Consider the following 18525-nt stretch of genomic DNA (forward strand, 5'->3'; position numbering starts at 1 on the left):
CACCCAAGTCCTTCTCCTCAGGGCTGTTCTCAATCCACTCATTGCCCAGACTGTATTCATGTTTGGGGTTGCATCATGTGATGAAATGGTATTGCAGAAAGAAGTTTGCTTGGACAAGTTTTACTTGCAAAGTCCGTCACTGATGGCAGGCATCAAACACAAAGCTACCACAGGGAAAGAGCAAGAAGAGAGAGAGAGAAAAGAAAGCAGAAATTTCACTTTCAATTAGACAACAAATTTTGCGTAGATAGCCATGCAACTCTACTACTTCAGGCAAATGCAGTGTGGTACGCAGGTGAGGTTATCAGTGAAATAGTTTCCTATCTTCTCCCTGTAAGTGCTCTGTTTTCACTCCTCCAGGTGGCTGCTTCGCTAGACTTTCAACATACATGTTTTGAGATTTATTTGATCTATTTAATAGTTTGACGAGAATCTTCAGGCAGTTATTTGCTTCTTGGAAAGAGTGGTATGTCAGGCAGTACTTCTGAGGCTTTGACCCTTCCTTTGATCCAGTACATCAGTGGGAAAAATATGAGAAATACATGTGTTGAAGTGGAGACCTAAATTCTCAGAAATTAATTCTATATTTTCCTCCCATTACATATTTCAATAGAAAGTGAAAGCTAAAATGGCAGTGACCATAGAAAACAGCTCGGAGAACAGCCTAGCTCTGCAACTCCTAGAAGGAGGAAAGATAATTATGTGGTCCAGAAAATGTTTAGGTACAGAGAACTTTGATGTTTCACATCAGAGCAACAATAAATACAGACAACGAATTTGCCTTTTCCCTAGTATCGGTATTTTCCACCCCATCTTCCCTCCCACTTAGAACTGTTTTCATGGTGGGAGGATCCATTACGTAATCTACAGATGTTTTACATTCTTTAAAATATAAACTCGAAAATGAACAATAATACAAAATCATCCCACGAGGGCAAAATCTAGTCTGCTCCTTAACATTTCTTGGATGATGGTACCCCCTCAGAACAGGCCTACAAGTTATGCCTTGCCTGTTAATGCACACTCAACTGTGTCTTCCTGCTCATTAAAACCCAACATTGTTATTGCTTAATAATTCTAGATTTGGCTCACAATGCCCAAGTTATAAAAACTTAAAAATAAGGATGCCATATTGAAACACTGACAGATTCTCAGGGGGGTCAGGGCTACTGGCGCCTCCCTAATGAAGTCACACACTATTAAACATTTTTTTCCTGAACTGAAGAAGAAAACAAAGCAGTTAAACCGCTGTACCAATTTTCCAGCAACATTAATCCATTTCAAACCACTCCTAACCATAGTAAATCACAGGTTTGTGAGAAAATGAACTGCCTAAAGGTTTTCTTCAGGCTATTTAGCCCACAAACAAGTTGCTGACTATTGGCAACAGTGGTTGGTTGGAAATTATTGCTCAATTTAGTTATAACTACTTCTATTTACTTCTAATTACTTGTTTTTTGTAATTACTTCTTTTTGTGTCTTCTGTTTGCATTCGCTGAGGGTCTACACCATGGTAAATTCCAGAATAAAATGTATTGCCAAGGTGCTGCTGGATATTGACACTGACAGTGTTGAAAGGTTATTTAAGCAATGTGTTTAACTTCCTGGAGGGAAGTGAGTGAAACCTTGTCTTTCACTGGGAAAACTTGGAAGGGGAAAAACTCTCAAAACAAGATTGCCCAGGCATAGTCATTTTACTCTGCAGAAATTCATCCAGATGTTAAAAGGTCCTGAATTTTCAGTGTAAGTATGCCTCAATTCTGATACAAAATAGGGAAGCTGGAACCTTACCCATGAAATACGGCAAACCTGTAATATAATAATGGTAGTAATGTGTAGAGTAGCAAATGTAGTATTCTGGCTGCTAATAGTATTTGAAAGACAGTTGTCAGTATGCTGTGATTGCGCCATATTTATAAATGGGTGGGCATACATGCAGTATATACCAGTTCAAGATAAGCATTCTTTTTTCAGCCCCATTTAGTGCAACAATTAACTTGCTAAATGCAGGTCTACATTTTCAGGTAAATATAAGATGTGATCTATAATCATTATGGGGACTGTTAATAAGCCCCAAGGAGGTAGTATGCAAAAAATTACAGTTTTTTTTTATCAGTCTTGGGTAATTTCATTGGCTGAAATATTCTAGTGTTGTTCACTGCCAATGGAAAGGTTTATATATGCAATTTTCAAGATGTGTTCATTATACACATATTTTCACGTAAGAAAGGCTAACTAAAGTTCTTGAAGAACTCAGGGATGGAAACTCAAGGTCAGATGAACAGGGTGAACTTTTTGCAACCACTCACTCCAGAGAAAATTGACAAAATGTGGACCTGTTAAATTTAAAATAAGGTGTGATGTAGAGAAAAGTAGCGGTTGTCTCTAAACAAGTAAAAGCAATGACTTCATTGCCTTGGCTAAGACCAGCATAGGTAATGGCTAAGGTTTCAGCAAAATTCAGAAGTATTTGGTGTGTAAGTACATCTCAAGAACATGCAGAGTATCGGAAAGGAATTTACTTGTTTTACTTAAACATTAGTTTTAATCTCTACCAGAGATTGTCACAAGGCTTTCATCTGAGGGGAGGTGACTGAGGAAAGTCTGCAGGCAGGGCAGATCACCCATGTCAGCCTGCTGTGGTAGGTCTTGTACTTTCTTTTGCTCCTGTCAGAGAGGGGACACTGAGATGGAAATACCACAAGCTTAACAAGGCGTTGGAATTCGTAGTGTTCCTACACCCTGATATTGCATCGGCACTCAGGATGAATCCACCTTAAATCTGCTTCCAGGCAGCCTGAAGCTGAAGGTCATGAGGACTGACTCCTAATGAAATATTGCCCTTAATTTTCAGCAACCAGTTGTTTTTATAAAATATTGCTAAAACTTTTGAAGCATTGCTGCATTTCACACTAACAGACTTTATATCTATAAATCATTAAGTAATTAGAATGGTGCTTTTACATACTAGAGGAATTTATTCAAGTACTTTTTAAAGGAGATGGGGAAAGGAATGCAATAGCAAAACAGAAATATGAATAAAAGTAGCACTGTTCCTCTGAGATCTTCCAGTTTTTGATATAAGCACAGAAGCTCTTTGCTTTGCCTTAATATTTTTTTTAATCAGATGTGTTTGTGAGTATATCTTTTAATTCTGATTTCATAAATTATATGTGGTACTCTGAGAAGAAAGAAAAAGCTCTTTTACCAAACAATGTTGTTATGTAGAATACAGTTCCTTCCACTATTGGTAACAGCAAACCATATTAACTTAAGGTTACTTTTAAAAAACAAATCAAATGAATTCTTGAAAAATATGGGACTTAAAATCAATGTCTAATTAACACATAGTCAGAGACATAGTAATCCCTGTCACTTGCAAAAAGATTATCCACTGATTACTGTCATGTTTGGCTGATGATGTATATTAAGTACCTAATTTTATTATTGCAGTGTAGGAAGAGACACATATGTTGAACACCATATTCAGGACATGATGAACAGAACAGAGTGAAGAAGCCTATAAACATTATTCCTACTTGAATAACCTTTTAACTGACGAAGCTGGCTTTTCAAAACTTGGTTGTCTGTAGCTTAAAAAGGTCAAAACTGTTCATATTCAAATTTCAAGCCAAAAAAGAATTATTACATTTTTAAAACACTATACACTCTAAAATTACTAAAATAGTTAAATGTTAATTATATGCATTTAATATGTAGAAAATTAACATGTCGCTTATTGCAATTCTAATGACAAACATTTCAGATCTCTACTTGCTGAATTTTGTCATAGGCGAGCCTGTTTATTTATTTCAATTTCTTGATTTGTGTCTCTCGGCTTAGAATGTGTAATGCACTAATTTAACACACAGATAGAAGTTGAATTTAACGACTTCAAAAACTTTTTTTTTTTTTTGCTAGAAATCATTTTTTTCACAGCATAAAAAAAACCTAAGGGCATACTCTGTCTGGGTATATACACTCTTTATTGCTACATATCTCAAGTACTCAAATGCAGGTGGTGTGACCCCAGGCATGCTGGAAATGGAAACCCAACCTATGAATGATCACATAATACTGGAAAAGTAATATGAGATACATAGCTACATTAGCACAACTGACTAGGGTAGATTTTCCATCCACTCTTGGCATGAGCGTTTTTTTCTACCAGTTGTGTCCTACTTTTCTGCAGTTTTGCTTACACTCCTTTGGCATAGAATTCCTGCAGAAGACTTCCTATATTCATTTGTAGTCCACATAATGTCCTGCAAAGAGGTCATCTTGCCTGAGAGATCCCTCCTCCAGCAGTCTTTCAATACAGAACACTGTGCCTGTGTAACATGGTATTTCCTTTTTCCAACAGGTGGTACTGGGCCATCAGAGCCAAGCAGGCTGGCTTCAAGCCTTCTAATTTATCTCATCAAAGGAACTGAGTTCATTTCTTTTTTTTTTTTTTTTCCTGAATATCACGTCTTTTCATCCCTGTTCTCTGACTGCAACTATTTCATTTTTCTCTTTTTGTTTTTTTTAAGCTCTGTATTTAGCAGCTCCAAGCCGCTCGTTTTACCATTTCAGTTTACCACTTTTCAGCTTATGTAACAGATTCTACATCAGGGTGTGTATCTTATCTCAGGAAAGGGAGTTGAGTGTAGAAAATCCATTAATTTATTTTCTTATCTAAACATAAGTACTTTCTCACATGTATAATGAATTCAAGGCTGCAATCCTGTGTGGAAATGCATCCATGTTACTGAAAATACTATACTGAAAATACTAACTGAAAGGGGGAAAAAAGCAACCCACAATCTAGTCCAGAATTCAGTGATTCAAGAGCTATGAAGCTATAATGAAGATTTGGAGGGGTTGATTTTACTTGTATTTACCTATTTCTTTGTTAAGAAAAAAAAAAAATAATTTGATCACTTCCAAACACAGCAGTATTTCAATTTTCAGCAATAAATCCTCCCTCACAAGAATATATGTCATTGTACTTCAGGAGAAGTGAAAGCTGGTGGTATTATTTACAGCATGGAAACTCCTGTAAAAACAGCAGTCGAACATCCAGGGCTACTTATAACAGGACCAGTCCCACCATTGCTGTAACAGTCCTAACCATGAAGTCCACACTGGGATTTAAAAATTCCCCCACTTTGAGATCATTTAGATCCAAGAATATGGTTTATCACATTTTAGAGAGAAAAATCTTGCAACTCAAATGATGTTCAGTTGTAGGTCAGGTCTATGAATCCATCCGCACCAAACATTTCAAGAAATGAAGTTCAGAGGTTGCTCTTCTGTTTCAGTTTACTGCTCTTACTAACTGGATAATATATTTCGTGTTTACAGCTCACCACTGATACTCTTACTTATGCAAACTGGGTAAGGAAAACCGATACTTTCTTCCAGACCTGATTGATATGAGTGTCAAAACTGCTGCCTTATAAGCAGTAGCTTTGCAGAATCACAGGATCACAGAAGCTGTTCTAGGAGCTGTTTGGCCAGACTTTAGAAGGGAGGTCATATTTCTCTCTCATCTTCCCCTAACAGATATATATGGTGATCTACATGCATGCAATAGGTCTGATATGTCCAGAATTATTCTTTCTTTACTTTCGGACTGATTGAAATTAAAAAGTAGAATAACCAGCATCTAATGTCAAATTCCTACTCCTGCTCTGGTGGATCCACTGCTGACTCTGTAGACAACTTAGAAGCTTACAGAGGAGAACGAGCCGCTGCTTTAGTCCCAGTTTGGAAATGGATAGGGAGTGGAGAGACTCTTGGCCTCGTCTCTCAGTACCGTCCCAGCATACAAGCAGGTGGAACAAACCCAACCCAGAAAGGGAAGTGAGCTGGGCCAGGAAGAAGCTTATCCAGCCCTGGCAGGAATTCATAACAGCGGTGACACAGTCTGTTTAATCCTGAAAATTAAATCCTGAAGTCATTCCTTACCCTCTCGTTCATGGAAAACATTTGGTAACAGCAAAAATGCCCCAAAATCTCTATTTTTCAGATGAACAAAAATGAGCTCCTACTGCAATTCTGTGCCACTTTACACACCTAAGATCCAAACAAATCTTTTTCAGATGCTGTGAGCAGTTTAGTAACGGCTTATTTTTAATCCCATTTATGCACACCTATGAGCTTTCACTGGCATCTGAAATAAAATTGCTGCAGATTTTTTTTCTTGTGATACTTCTAGCTGCAGCAAAAGGAGTGAAAAATCTCTTAGTGTAGTTGTTTTTGCATGATTTTCAGCCAATTGTGTGGATTGCAGGGGTTAATGGAATTCAGATAAGCCTATGAACTTTTATACACTTATCTGAATCTTACTTGCAAAGTCTTCAAAGTTCATCCATCATCATAATAGATCCTGTGGGATGTTAGTGGACTCTGTGGACCATTAGCTGTTTTCCCAGTTTCCTAATACTAAGACTAAGTATTGCTAGATATTGTAAGACACCATTTACCAGCCTGAAATGTGATGTTTATGTAAATATGTCTGGAACATACAATACATCTGAGGGACTAAATCAAAAATAACCACAAGTTTTGAAAGAGCAGCTTAAATTCAGGGCTGAGAAGGACAGTGAATTTTGAAGCTCTTTCTTAAATCTATGTTTGTCAAAATATACTGATGGTCATGAAGAAGACACTGGGAGATTTCTGTGAAGAAAAAAAAAAAAAAAAACATATCTTAACACTCTTCCTTGAAAAATAAAAAGCAAATTTCTTTGTCTCCTGAGAGGGAGCCAGTATAACAGCATTTGTAAAATTAACTTTGAAATGCTGGATGATGTTTCTCTTTTGCAATCTTTCAGTAGTATGCTCTCCCACCTGGGAAGGTTAGTACAGATGTCTGTTTTCTCTTTTTAGATGTACTGATATATGAAGAGACTGTGCGTAGGAGATGGGCCTTTGTTTGTTTGTTTGTATTTATTTCAGTATGAGGGAGGTGAAGGTGATTTTAAAAATAGCAAGTTCCAAATGTGTTATTCACCTATGAAGCTGTTGTTGTGTTACAACTTCTTTGAATCCCTGGGGTTTTTTTACTTACCTGATTCTTTGTAGCTTTTAATATCTGCTGTAAATGACACTTTTTTTAACCAAAAAAAAAAAAAAAATGGATGGGAGTAACCATTTCGTCTTACATGAAAAAGAAAAGCATAGGTGCAGAAAAACAGAAACTGTGTAGGAATTAAGAAAGAAAAGAAGAGGAATGGAAATGGATATTTCTCAGTGATTTTCCCAAACTTGCATCACTGTTCTTTTATTCCCACTTGGTTATGGGCGTTAAAAGCATAAATATGTAGATAAACAAGTATGGACCACTTTTACCTATAGAATATGAGGCTGTCCTATATGAGTAGAATATATGTATATATGTATATATATAGAGAGAGAGAATATATATATGTATAGAATATAGTATACCTGTAGAATATGAGGCTAATATAATAATATAATATAATATATAATACAAGGCTAATATTAAACCTATCACAAACTTTGAGTGTAGTGATAAAAAAAATGAACCTTTTTTTTTGGAGAGCCTGAGGCAACCACTCCTGAACTGAGTGGGTTCTGTATACTGACTTTAATCAGAGCTGGATCAGACCCATGAGCCACATCAATTATGTTCCTGCTGGCAGCTAAACTGACATATCTGTCTGCATAAAAGACTCAAAAATGATGCCTCATCTTTGAAAACAACCAAACTTTTTGTATTCTGACCCTAAATCTAATGATGGTCCTTCATTGGATTTGTATTGGGACAGAACATCAGCCCTGATCAGATATATCTACACCTGTGAATATTATTTTTTATTGACAAAACACATTAGCATAGAACCACAAATTATTTGTACCTTACAAAAATTGGTTTTACTCATAGGTGTTACAGACAGCTCAAATTCAGCAAAATGACAGTTTTCCTTAATTTTAAGAGCTGTGTTTTTAAAATAAACTCATTTTACAGAAATACAACTTGTTGAATCAGCTTGGCTGAAGAGATGGTCTCTGACAGGAGGGGTTAAGGAATGGACACTGGAGTGGACATTGGACCAACCATAGGCAAAGCAGCAGTATGGAGTGGAATCCTAAACTTAACTGTTTATACACTGAAAGGCTGCGGCTTCATGCTCCTGCCCCTTCTAGTGACAGATCTGATATACAGGTGATTCACTGCCCTGATCTGCTTGTTCTCATCACTTGCCCGTGACAGAGATTGCCATTCCCTCTACCCTTCTATCATTTCAGTCCTTCACAAAATGATGCTCTGAATCATGGTTAGGAAATGACTGCATTTTTAAGCTGGCCAAAATAAAAGATATATTTCTGTTTTGTTTTGTTTTCAGCTGGATCATTTCACAGCTCATGGTCAGGGTGCAGCCATGTGACGACTAAATCAGTGTATGGAGGGGGCTGCAATACCAACCAGTGGTAAATGAGGGCCTCCTGCATACTTTGGTCCAATGCTAACAAATAGTAACACAGATGAGGCAGTTTAAGCCATAGGTACCTGGTGAATACCTGCTGAATGCCCTAGAATACAGAGTTGACCCATCTTTATCTATTAACAATGTCCATTTTTCCTCTAACTTCTACTACTTGAAATTATTCTGATTTTAGCATTTTATCATCATGTCTCTGAGCATTTCTAGTGCCAAACATAAAGAGATGTATCAGAGGATGAGGATTTAACTAAATATATATTAACTAAATCTTTTTTTTTTTCCAGAGGTGCGGAGAAATCTCATTTGATAGTCCTGATCAGAATGCCAAATGTGTTCGCATGCTAGGTAAGAGTCTTTTTTCCTCTTGATAATAAGAAGTGTGTGGAAATATGTTTACTTGGAGATTTCCCCTCAAAAGTACGTGATAAGTGTTGTGGCATTTATATAGCTAATCCACATGTAGTCCTCATTAATTTATTCTTTACAGGCAATTTTCTATTACTTAAAGTATATATATACTCCAGTAGTGCCCATCTACGTAGATGAAAATACAGCAATACCACACTATAATTGTGACCTCTGATATACTCAGTCCCAGAACTCATATTAAAAAGCTGAAAATCTCTGTAATAGAGCCAGATTTTTGAAATCACCCTGGGGATAATGTGAACTTTTGTAGACTGCACAGCTTTAATATAATGGAGCATTTATGTTCTTTTAAAAAGAGTATTAATTTCACAAATGTACATCAAATTCTCTAGGTCAGGCCTTCAGCTGCATCAATCAGCAAAATTCCCATCATCGTGATTTTATGGATTTGCTCTGGTATAGCACTTTGCCCATCATTTGTAAAAATTAATATTGAGCAGAAGTGTTTATTCTTTGGAAACAATACCAGAATGTTGGACTTGATGATCCTTATGGGTCCCTTCCAACTCAGGATATTCTATGATTCTATGATTCTATGTTCTGCTATGCTTCATTAATTTCTGTGACCAATTTTAGTGTATTTGCTTGTTTCATCTACAATGGTGGCACCGAAGCATTAATAGCACCATTAGTATCACAGCAAAAGTCAGCAGCAAGTGTCTAAAAAACTAAAAGATAATTTTTTACTCAGAAAAAAATAAAATCATGGAACATTTGCAGGATTAGACTTTAAATTCTGAAGACCTTTCACCTGCCAGGGCTGAGATAAATATATGTGGTAAATTAGAGTATTACAGTTAAAAACACAATGACTGAAATAGTCACAATTATAAAAACTGCAACTGGTAATGTCTAGGAATGTAAGACATCTGGGTGCATAGCTGTGTTCTGTAATAACAGATTATGTGGTTTGTTGTTTATATTCATTAAATCCTATTGTCACAATAGACTATAATTGCTGCAGAGGAAATCTGTCATGCTTATAGTGCACAGATCCCAACAGATGAACTGACACAATGGACCGTAATGATCTGTTACATCAGTGATCCATGGTTAGAGGTTCTTAATGGCACAAGCTGACAGAAAAGATACACTTGTGATCCTTTATCATGCCAATTACAATCTACAGCTAAAATACTGTTGAGTGCGTAATACTGTAGCTCTAAGGAAGTTATATACATTCAGATGTTATTAACCATTAGAAAAAAAAAATGAAGGAAAAAAAAAAGAGAGAGAGAGAGAGAAGAAGAAAAAAAAATTGCCTACAGATGAAAGTCTTCACGAGTTGGTTTGTTATTTGGTTTGGCATTTTTATAACAACTTGGTCTGAAACTGGGGAGTTTGTCCTTAATGCAAATTATTCTTTAGGAAGAGTGAACAGAACATAATCTTGTTTCCAATAGAAATATTCTTATCTATGTCATTTAGTATGTACATGTGCGAGAATAAGAAGTTATACTTTATAGGGAAACTGCTAGGAATGTAAAATGACTCTAAGGGGTTAGACTAAAGCTGGGACTAGCTAGTGGGACTTTCTCAGAGGTGATATCTCTTGTATTTTAAAGTATTTCTCCTGCTAATTTTATGCATCAGTGTCTAATAAATTAAGGACCTTAGTATCCAATATAATACAGGATATTCTATTTCATCCCAAGGTATTCCAAATCATGTACAGAGCTGAGGTTATTCTAAGATCAAGGGAATACCCGACAACTGGCTCTGTAAGAGGTATGGGAAGTAAAAACTAAATTTGCTCTGAGGGCAGCTGCTGGAAACTAACTTCGCTGTCTTGATTTGCCAGAGAATTGCGTGTGGTTCTGATAGCGTCACAAAGCCAGAGGGCTCCCATGCTGATACCTCTCCTCAACTCTGTGAGGAAGAGCATGAGCCAGAAAACCTAAAAGGCCTCAGACATTGTGTTGAGTGCGTCATGTAGTATCCAATTTCAGATTTTACAGGGGAATTGAATTTCGAAGAGAATGAAAGAAAAATTTTGTCACTGATCAACGCAAAGCTGACATTATAACATCTGTGGGTATAACTAATGAACAAAGCACAACATGCCTTCAGAGAGGGGTATCTTTGTTGACTGCATGGTCTTTGAAATGTGCTGAAATCGTCATGCTGTCATTTACTGCAACTGCGACAGAGTACTGAAAAAAATCTAGAAGGGCAAGTCCCAGCAGCTGCAAGAGGATAATTATTTTGTACGAAAAGAAAGACAGGAATCTGGAGCACTGACTGTATTTCTTCAGGGATCTTTGACACAAGACCAGTCTATACTTGCAACCGTATATTATTAAGCAGTATTCTAGAATGGTAATAGCTGTTTTTGTCAGAAAAGGTCTATATCTGGTTTACACTACTATTTCTGAGTTTGCTTCAAATTTAAAGATATTTGGAATAACACTAGGCATGATTCCAAATTCCTTGAGATTACGGATTGACATGGGTTATGTGATTGAGGTTCTTTTTCCATAAAGGTTGAGGAAGAGAGGTTTTCAGTGAGTCTTATTCTATTTGTATCTTCTCACTGGAAAATGGGAAATAATAGATAAAGAAATGCCTAAATGCTTACAATGGCTACAGTGAAAGCAGATAAATTTTCAGTGGACTGAATTGATATTGCTTCACCTGAGGTTAAGAGCAAAATAATCACTTTAATGTCTTGTCTTTTAGTATTGGAGTGATGGATATTTATAATCCAAGTGTGAAAAATGACTTGAACAAACAAATTAAATGATCACTTTAATTCCTACTTCCTGACGATATAATGCATAATGACTACGTGTTATGCCCTGGATATGTTTGTTATCAATGTAATTACACAAACTCAAGTATTTAAAGAATATGATGTATTCCCCCTTACACTTTATATGGTGTATGTTTCTTTACACTTCTGCATGTTGTACTAGTTAAAGCAATACAACTTTTGTAACTGTTGCAGAAGAAAGTTGGTCAGTGGGGCATCTTAGCATTTTGAAGACCTAAACTAGCAGATCCTAAACTATCTCATATTTCTGGGTTTTGGCATTGGTAAAGTCTTTACATTTCCCTGTATTTCCATTGTCATTTGAAAAAAAAAAAAAGGAAAGAGAAGTGCTTCCTCACTTCTTAGGAACAGAAAGGATAAATTTATAAGTGTAGTGAAAAACCAAAGGACTAGAACAATACTGTTCAGAAGAATACCATACTGTCAGTATAATTGTGGTGTCAGAAGTTTCCCTTGAAACTCTGAGTCTCTCCAGAGCCTCCAGTAACTCATCAGCATTTCCAACTAAAGGTGGAAAATCTGCACCATTCTGCTAAAATTGGACTGGTTATCAAGTTAGTGAGGTTGCTTTACCATGACAAAATTGCTAGATATTTCTGAAATGGATGTGAAATATCTTTTGCTTTATTCTGCATTCTGGAAGTTAGAACCCTGTGCTCCTCATGCCCCTTACTTTTAATGATTTTGATTTTTTTTTTAATGGTAATTGGTAAATAAATAAATAAATAAATAAATAAGAAAATAGCAGGATATTCTCTATGTGGTTATTAGTTCAGATATTCATACTGTGAAGGGCAGAAGGGAACTATCCTTCTCCCTGGAGGGCCCACTGTTGTCTTCAATGGCACAACCTGCAGTAAATTTTTCCATATGTAGACAAACATTTTCTGGGCTCAGGCATGACCCAATGACATATATCATGCAGAGATAATTAGGTTAGTTTGCTGTGAAAATTGCTGGTTGGATGCCTAAGCTAATTAACTCTGATTAGAAGAGTTGCATACTAGTTTGGAAGAATCCAAAGTTAAGGCAACTTTGTCAGTCTCTAGGATTGGTACAGAAGGACAATGCTCATTCTGAAATATTTTAGAATGGTGAAACTTACATTGTGGTGTCTATGTGAAACTTGTCTTACAGTGTCTATGGTAATTTTGCATTTTGCTCTTAGTCTTGCTGTACTCTATCCTTTATTGCTCTAATGCCATACCTCTTTTAGAGTGGTGTCAAAACTTAGGACAAGAAGCATGTACCCCAGAAATAATCATTGGGAAAGATTGTCCGAGACACTTCTGAGAGATAAACATGATTTTCAAATTGCCTGGCCTTCTAACCTATGGATTCATAGCCTACAGAGGTGGTCAGCTATCATACTTGCCTGCAAAACATCCATCTGTTATGATACAGAAGAAAAAATGTAGGTCACATGGCTCTCCCAGAGCATAGCAGTCACCTCAGTCCAAGTCAGTTTGTCACTGATACATGACAGTATATTAACCACTCCAACTTAGTAATCTATTTTTTTAACTACTCATATTTCCATTTTGTGTAAATGTCTGCAAACTAGAAGACAAACTTCAGTGTATAAACAAATACCAGTTTATATAAGATAGATAGTTATCTTTATATTTGCTATGTAGAAAGTAGGCAGGTGCACTCATAATAACACAAAATTACATCATCCCATCAGTTTTAACTCATTCACCCTTACCGATGGCAATGGAGAAAGTGGGATAGAGGATAAAAGCATAATGAGCACGTTACTCTAGTGAACAGTCACCCACTACCAAATGTGGTCTTTGCTTCTCACTGAAACACTGGGTAGATTTTGAAGAGGTCATGTCTCTTGCTAGTCAACTCTACTGTCTACAGCAGGTTTTCCAGGGGAAATGTGAATTGCCGTCCTTAAGGAGCTAGTTATTAAGATGAACACATAAACCTACCAGACGCCCCATGGCAAAGGTTGAGGTGCTTTCTTTTCATTATTGTTAATTCCATACAGACAGGAATAATGTAGATGAGTTTTGTTTCCCTTTTGGTGTAGCATTAATCCTTGCAGAAGTAGACAGATTCCTTACTTGGAAAAAAAAAAAAAGAGTAGTTTCCACACAAATAGCCATTTAAAATTCATCCAAGAAAAAAACTATTGCCTCTCCACCCCCTCTCCCCTCCCCCCCCCCCAAAAAAAAAAAAAAGTGAAGGTTAACACCTTTTCCTCCCCAGACTACTAAAACATAGCTTTGTTACTTTGTTGCTTTGTCGTTAACTCCTCTGCCCAACTTATCCCACCCCCCAAAAAAAAAAAAAAAAATTAATCGGCTTTTTGGTATACTTCTGTTAAGTATAAGTATCTATTAAGTATCTAAAGAGACTTATGGATAAAGAAATCAACATTTGGCCATGAAATGAGTTTCATGGAACCAGCTTCAGTGGCAGTGGCACTTTGCCCACAGCAGAAAACCACCACACATTTGAACAGAGTTGGCAGCTGCAGCTTAAGAGAGAGACGTTACTGGAATAACAACTGTGTTGAAAGCCAGGACTGAGGGGTACTGGCAAGGCTCTGGCTGGCTGGCCTCTAGCTTACATAACTACTGAACTCACCTTTGCTGGGAAAAAAAAATATATATATATATTTGCTTCGAGAAACCTAATCAGGTGAGTAACCATATTACTGAGTGGAAAAATTAAATCTTTTAATAGTTCATGTGTCAATTCACCTTGAAATAGAGGGAGAAAAAGAAATGAGACAGCTAGTCAAATGGTTCTGCAATGGTCAAAGTTTACAGCTTTGAAAGCTTTCTGTTGCCCTCACCGACATAATGTGAAATGTGACCCTATATCTCTTGTACATGCAAAACTTCTGCTGAAACTGATAGGCATTCATGACCAATGGTGTTCTAAATAGCCAAATACACCAACTATTTATATCCCAGTCATTTGAAGACTTACACGTGCACTTGACCTTATGCAGACTAAGTATGCTGTCTATGCAAATGACATGAGAATAAGCACACAAATTAATCATTGTAAAATTGCAGTATGTTATGGGAAAAAGGCCTCAAATCTTCTCTGACTAGCAAGAAATCTTTATTTGTTGCTAAGCTGCCCATTAAGATTACTCAGAACTTTATGGTAGTGGGAGGGGGGAGGCTTAGGATGTCTGCTACAAAAAGATAGGTTCCTATTCCATGAGCAGTTTTCAACACAGAATGAATGGAAGAAATTTTTTCCACTGTAAAGCAATGGTGTGAATATATACAGAAAGATAAATACAATGTCTCTTTTTGGTATCTTGTTATTGTAGATAAATTCAGAAGTAAACATAAAAGCCCATGCGAAGAGCTCTTCACTTGTATTTTGTACTGTAACTGCCAAGGAAAGTCTCTCTACCAGCAATTTATTAGGATGAGAACAGTATGATGTATGTAAGATCTCTGGAACTGTAGTTCTTCCTCAGTCAAATAGACAAAAGGTAGAGATTGTCAAATATCATTGCAGTGTATAAACACACTTAAAAATAACACTTAACTCATGATCCAGCAATTATGTTTGTAAACACATTCAAAAAGTGGTATCTCTGTAACCTTACTACCATCAAAATAGAGGCTAACTGCTCCTCTGTGCCACTTCACTTAAGGCCTCCTCCCCGGTTGACTGTCTCTTCCTGAAATGCAGTATTTTCTGAGTCTCACCTGCTTTCTTCAAGAGCACTCATTATTTGTTCACCGCAGTGGTGCAGAGGAGGCTAAAGGCTGTGTGTATCAGCCTGTGCCTTGTCTGGAAGGCCCCAGTCGAGATGCCAGGCTGCCTACGTTTGAGAGTAGTTTGGAGAAAGAAAGTGGCAAACTGGTGGGCACGAGGCTGCAACAGAGACTCTTTTGTCAAGGAGTTGACAGTGTACACATGCTGTCATGGTGCCGCTTCATCACTGTGTTGTGGTTTCATGCTAAACAAGTAGGAACTCTTTGCCTTTATTTACCATGAGTTTTATGCCCCACACCACAAAGAATGTAAATATCAAACCCATCTTCTAGTTTCATGACAATTTGATTAACTTGGTTAAGAGATTATAAAAAAAAATATACAGATAAAATAAATCGAAATTTCTGATGTCCTTAGAATATTTTTTTTTTAAGTTTTCTAATACCATGTCAGTATTGCAGTAATTTTGATTTAATTACTATTTTAGGTGACTATATAGCCTGGTAGCTGAGTGACAGTGATCACCTGTTTATCCTGTCCTGTCCTGTAAATCAGGTCAGACTGAAACCACTTGTCTTGACAGTATTACACTTTTCACAAGGGTACTGAAGGAGACAAAAACTGACATTGGCATTTTGTGTAGGCATATAAAACACTTTTCTAAATGTATTTTTTCCCCTATCACTTAAATACTAACTTGAACAGTTACAGATTTATCCTATGTCTGAGCTTGGTACAGGAAAGAAATGGGGGCATCAGGGGACCTGGAGGGAACACAGTAATAAGGAAGTCATGCATTAGGATTTGACACTGACTTTATGGTGCAAACATACCACTATGGCCTTCTCTAAAAGGGAGAGTTGCTCTGCTGCTTACATCTACAGAAGCCATTCATGGGAACCAGAGGATTCAGTTGAGATACTGAAGCTGAAGAAATGATCACAAAACTAAAAACACCCCAAAAAAACACAGCACCCACTTTTTTATTTGGTGGGTACACCAAGCTAAAGGCAACACAGCCTGGGGTTAGGCACTGTCTGTTCTACTGTTCTACCTATTGACCCCACACAGGGAAAAATGATGGGTATAGCTCCAGGAGGATAGCAAATAAACCTATGACTAGCACTCCGCCTGGGGGAGCACATACATGTAACACAAGGAAAATCCCAAGTTTTGCTTCCCACACCCCCTCCCTTACTTTTCTTTTTTTTTAAATAGACACTTCTTAGATAGAGTAGAGAAACAGTTGCTTGATTATCTCATATCTTATTTCATGGTATTTGTCACATGAGTTACTGCTTTTCCCCGGTTGGAAAAAAGATTTCAAGTGCCTATTCAGTCTGCTGCCTCACAGTTTGATTTTTTCTCATGCCTAACCTTGTGCCTAAACATGGACTGCATTCACGTAATTTCCCATCTTTGTCCAAACTGTTATGAGTGGGATGTGTTCACCCAAAGTACGTGTTGTACAGAAAAGTGTTGTGACTAATATTGCTGTAATAATTCTCTCTCACAAAATGGGAAAGTGGGTAAGAAACAATTTAGAGATGTTAATGGGACCAAACACTTACCCACAGTTTTGCAACCAGCTATGCCTTTATGATAACATAGGTATAATGATATGTCCAAATGTAGGATTTCCAAACTTTCATTTAAATTGTTCAAATTTGTATTTTGTGGTTTGAACTCATCTCTAGCAATTAATCTTTGTTTCTTTAATTATTACTTCGTGATACCTTGTAATTTCACAGTCTGTGCAATTTCCTACAGATTACTAGGTAGCTACCCTTAGTAAGAGTGACTTATGTCTGAGAAAGCCATGGAGTTCCTGTGCTCGCAAGCTATCAGTCCCTGGCTTTAAATGTTTGCAAGTTTCTCAGCTTGAGAATACATTTTCCCATATTATTCTCTGCTCTATTTTGTAAAAGATGTCTCATCTTATCTTGGACCTAAACAAATTTGCTGTTCTGAAATGCTGTTAATAATTTTATCATTCTTGCTAAGAACAGGGAGTATATTATTTGTAGGATTTTTTTTCACCTTTAATATCACAAAAGAAAAAACTACAAAATCAAATGCCTGATGTTCTTTGGCCTTGCTAGCTAGGTAGCTAGCTTTCCTTGTTGTCTTTAGATTCCTTTCTCTGTTTTATAAAATTATAATTTTTAATCTATATCTGTTTCTTTCCTATGCATGTCATATTCCTCTAAGCTTTAAGTTGATCTCTTAGATCATCCCTTGATCATCAAACTACTTAAGCAAGTATTTACATATTCTTACTGAAGCCAAAATATGCGTAGGCTGAAAAATGTTCCAGTGCACGGATCAGTCACAGTGTCTAGCACTGTGCTTGCTCAAGCCCTGATCTGATCCAAATACTTAAGGCTCTGGGCTCATGAAATCATGGAGTATGACTCTGAATATTATGAGAACTCGATTTAGCAACAAGAAATGGAATTTCTGAATCTCAAATGTCCATGTCAAGAGATTACTGTATTTCTGGCAGAAGACTTTGGAGAGTACCACTTTATTCCCCTTATAGGGCATTCCTCTCACTATACATATGAAATAACGCTAAAGATGGTTGGGATAGTTGTCATCTGACTAATCTATAAAAAATAATAATAATAAAAAAAAAATTCTACAGCCAGCATCTGATCTTCCCTTCTGTAGTCAGAAAGAATAGAAACAAACTTCCTTAACACTCGGCTCATTGCAAAGCAGATGTCTAAAACTGGTTCGAGGAATCCTGCTGAAAGAGTGCCTGTTTCTCCCTGCTAACTGCTAAGGAAGTTTCTAAGTTTTCAGCATATTTGTAGTAATGTAGATAGCAAATTGTATTTATTTATTGAATTATTTTTTTCTCATTGCTTTTCTGAAGTCTTAATTTCTCCTTCTCTTCTGTGACATAGCTGTAGGATCTCCCATGACATCTGAATAGCTCCTGAATTTTAGTTGAATAAAGTAAGTTGAAAGCATGATAAAAGACTTTTCAGAACACTGAGTGGTGTAAATTGGCCTGATGGTCACGCTGTCCTGTGAGTAGAAAACTCAACAGTGTCACAGAATGTTTGGATGTGAAGACTGAATTCAGCCAATAATATGTAAAATATGTTTTTGATTTTCACACCATTTTAACGCAAATGTTATCCCATGGAAACATTT

At 36.8% G+C, this 18525-nt stretch overlaps 1 protein-coding gene across 2 annotated transcripts in view; it reads left to right on the plus strand.

The window, feature by feature from the left end:
- The window catches only part of PDE7B (phosphodiesterase 7B), a 181690-nt gene that overhangs the window by 51930 nt on the left and 111235 nt on the right, over window positions 1-18525 (plus strand). For both annotated transcript variants that reach the window (XM_035538326.2, XM_050709552.1), the window contains one exon: window positions 8741-8801. In XM_035538326.2, coding sequence (XP_035394219.1) covers window positions 8741-8801 — 61 coding nt within the window. The remainder of the gene's footprint in view (window positions 1-8740; window positions 8802-18525) is intronic.

This window comes from Cygnus atratus, chromosome 3 (genome assembly GCF_013377495.2).
Source record: "Cygnus atratus isolate AKBS03 ecotype Queensland, Australia chromosome 3, CAtr_DNAZoo_HiC_assembly, whole genome shotgun sequence".
In the NCBI taxonomy this organism is placed as follows: Eukaryota; Metazoa; Chordata; class Aves; order Anseriformes; family Anatidae; genus Cygnus; species Cygnus atratus.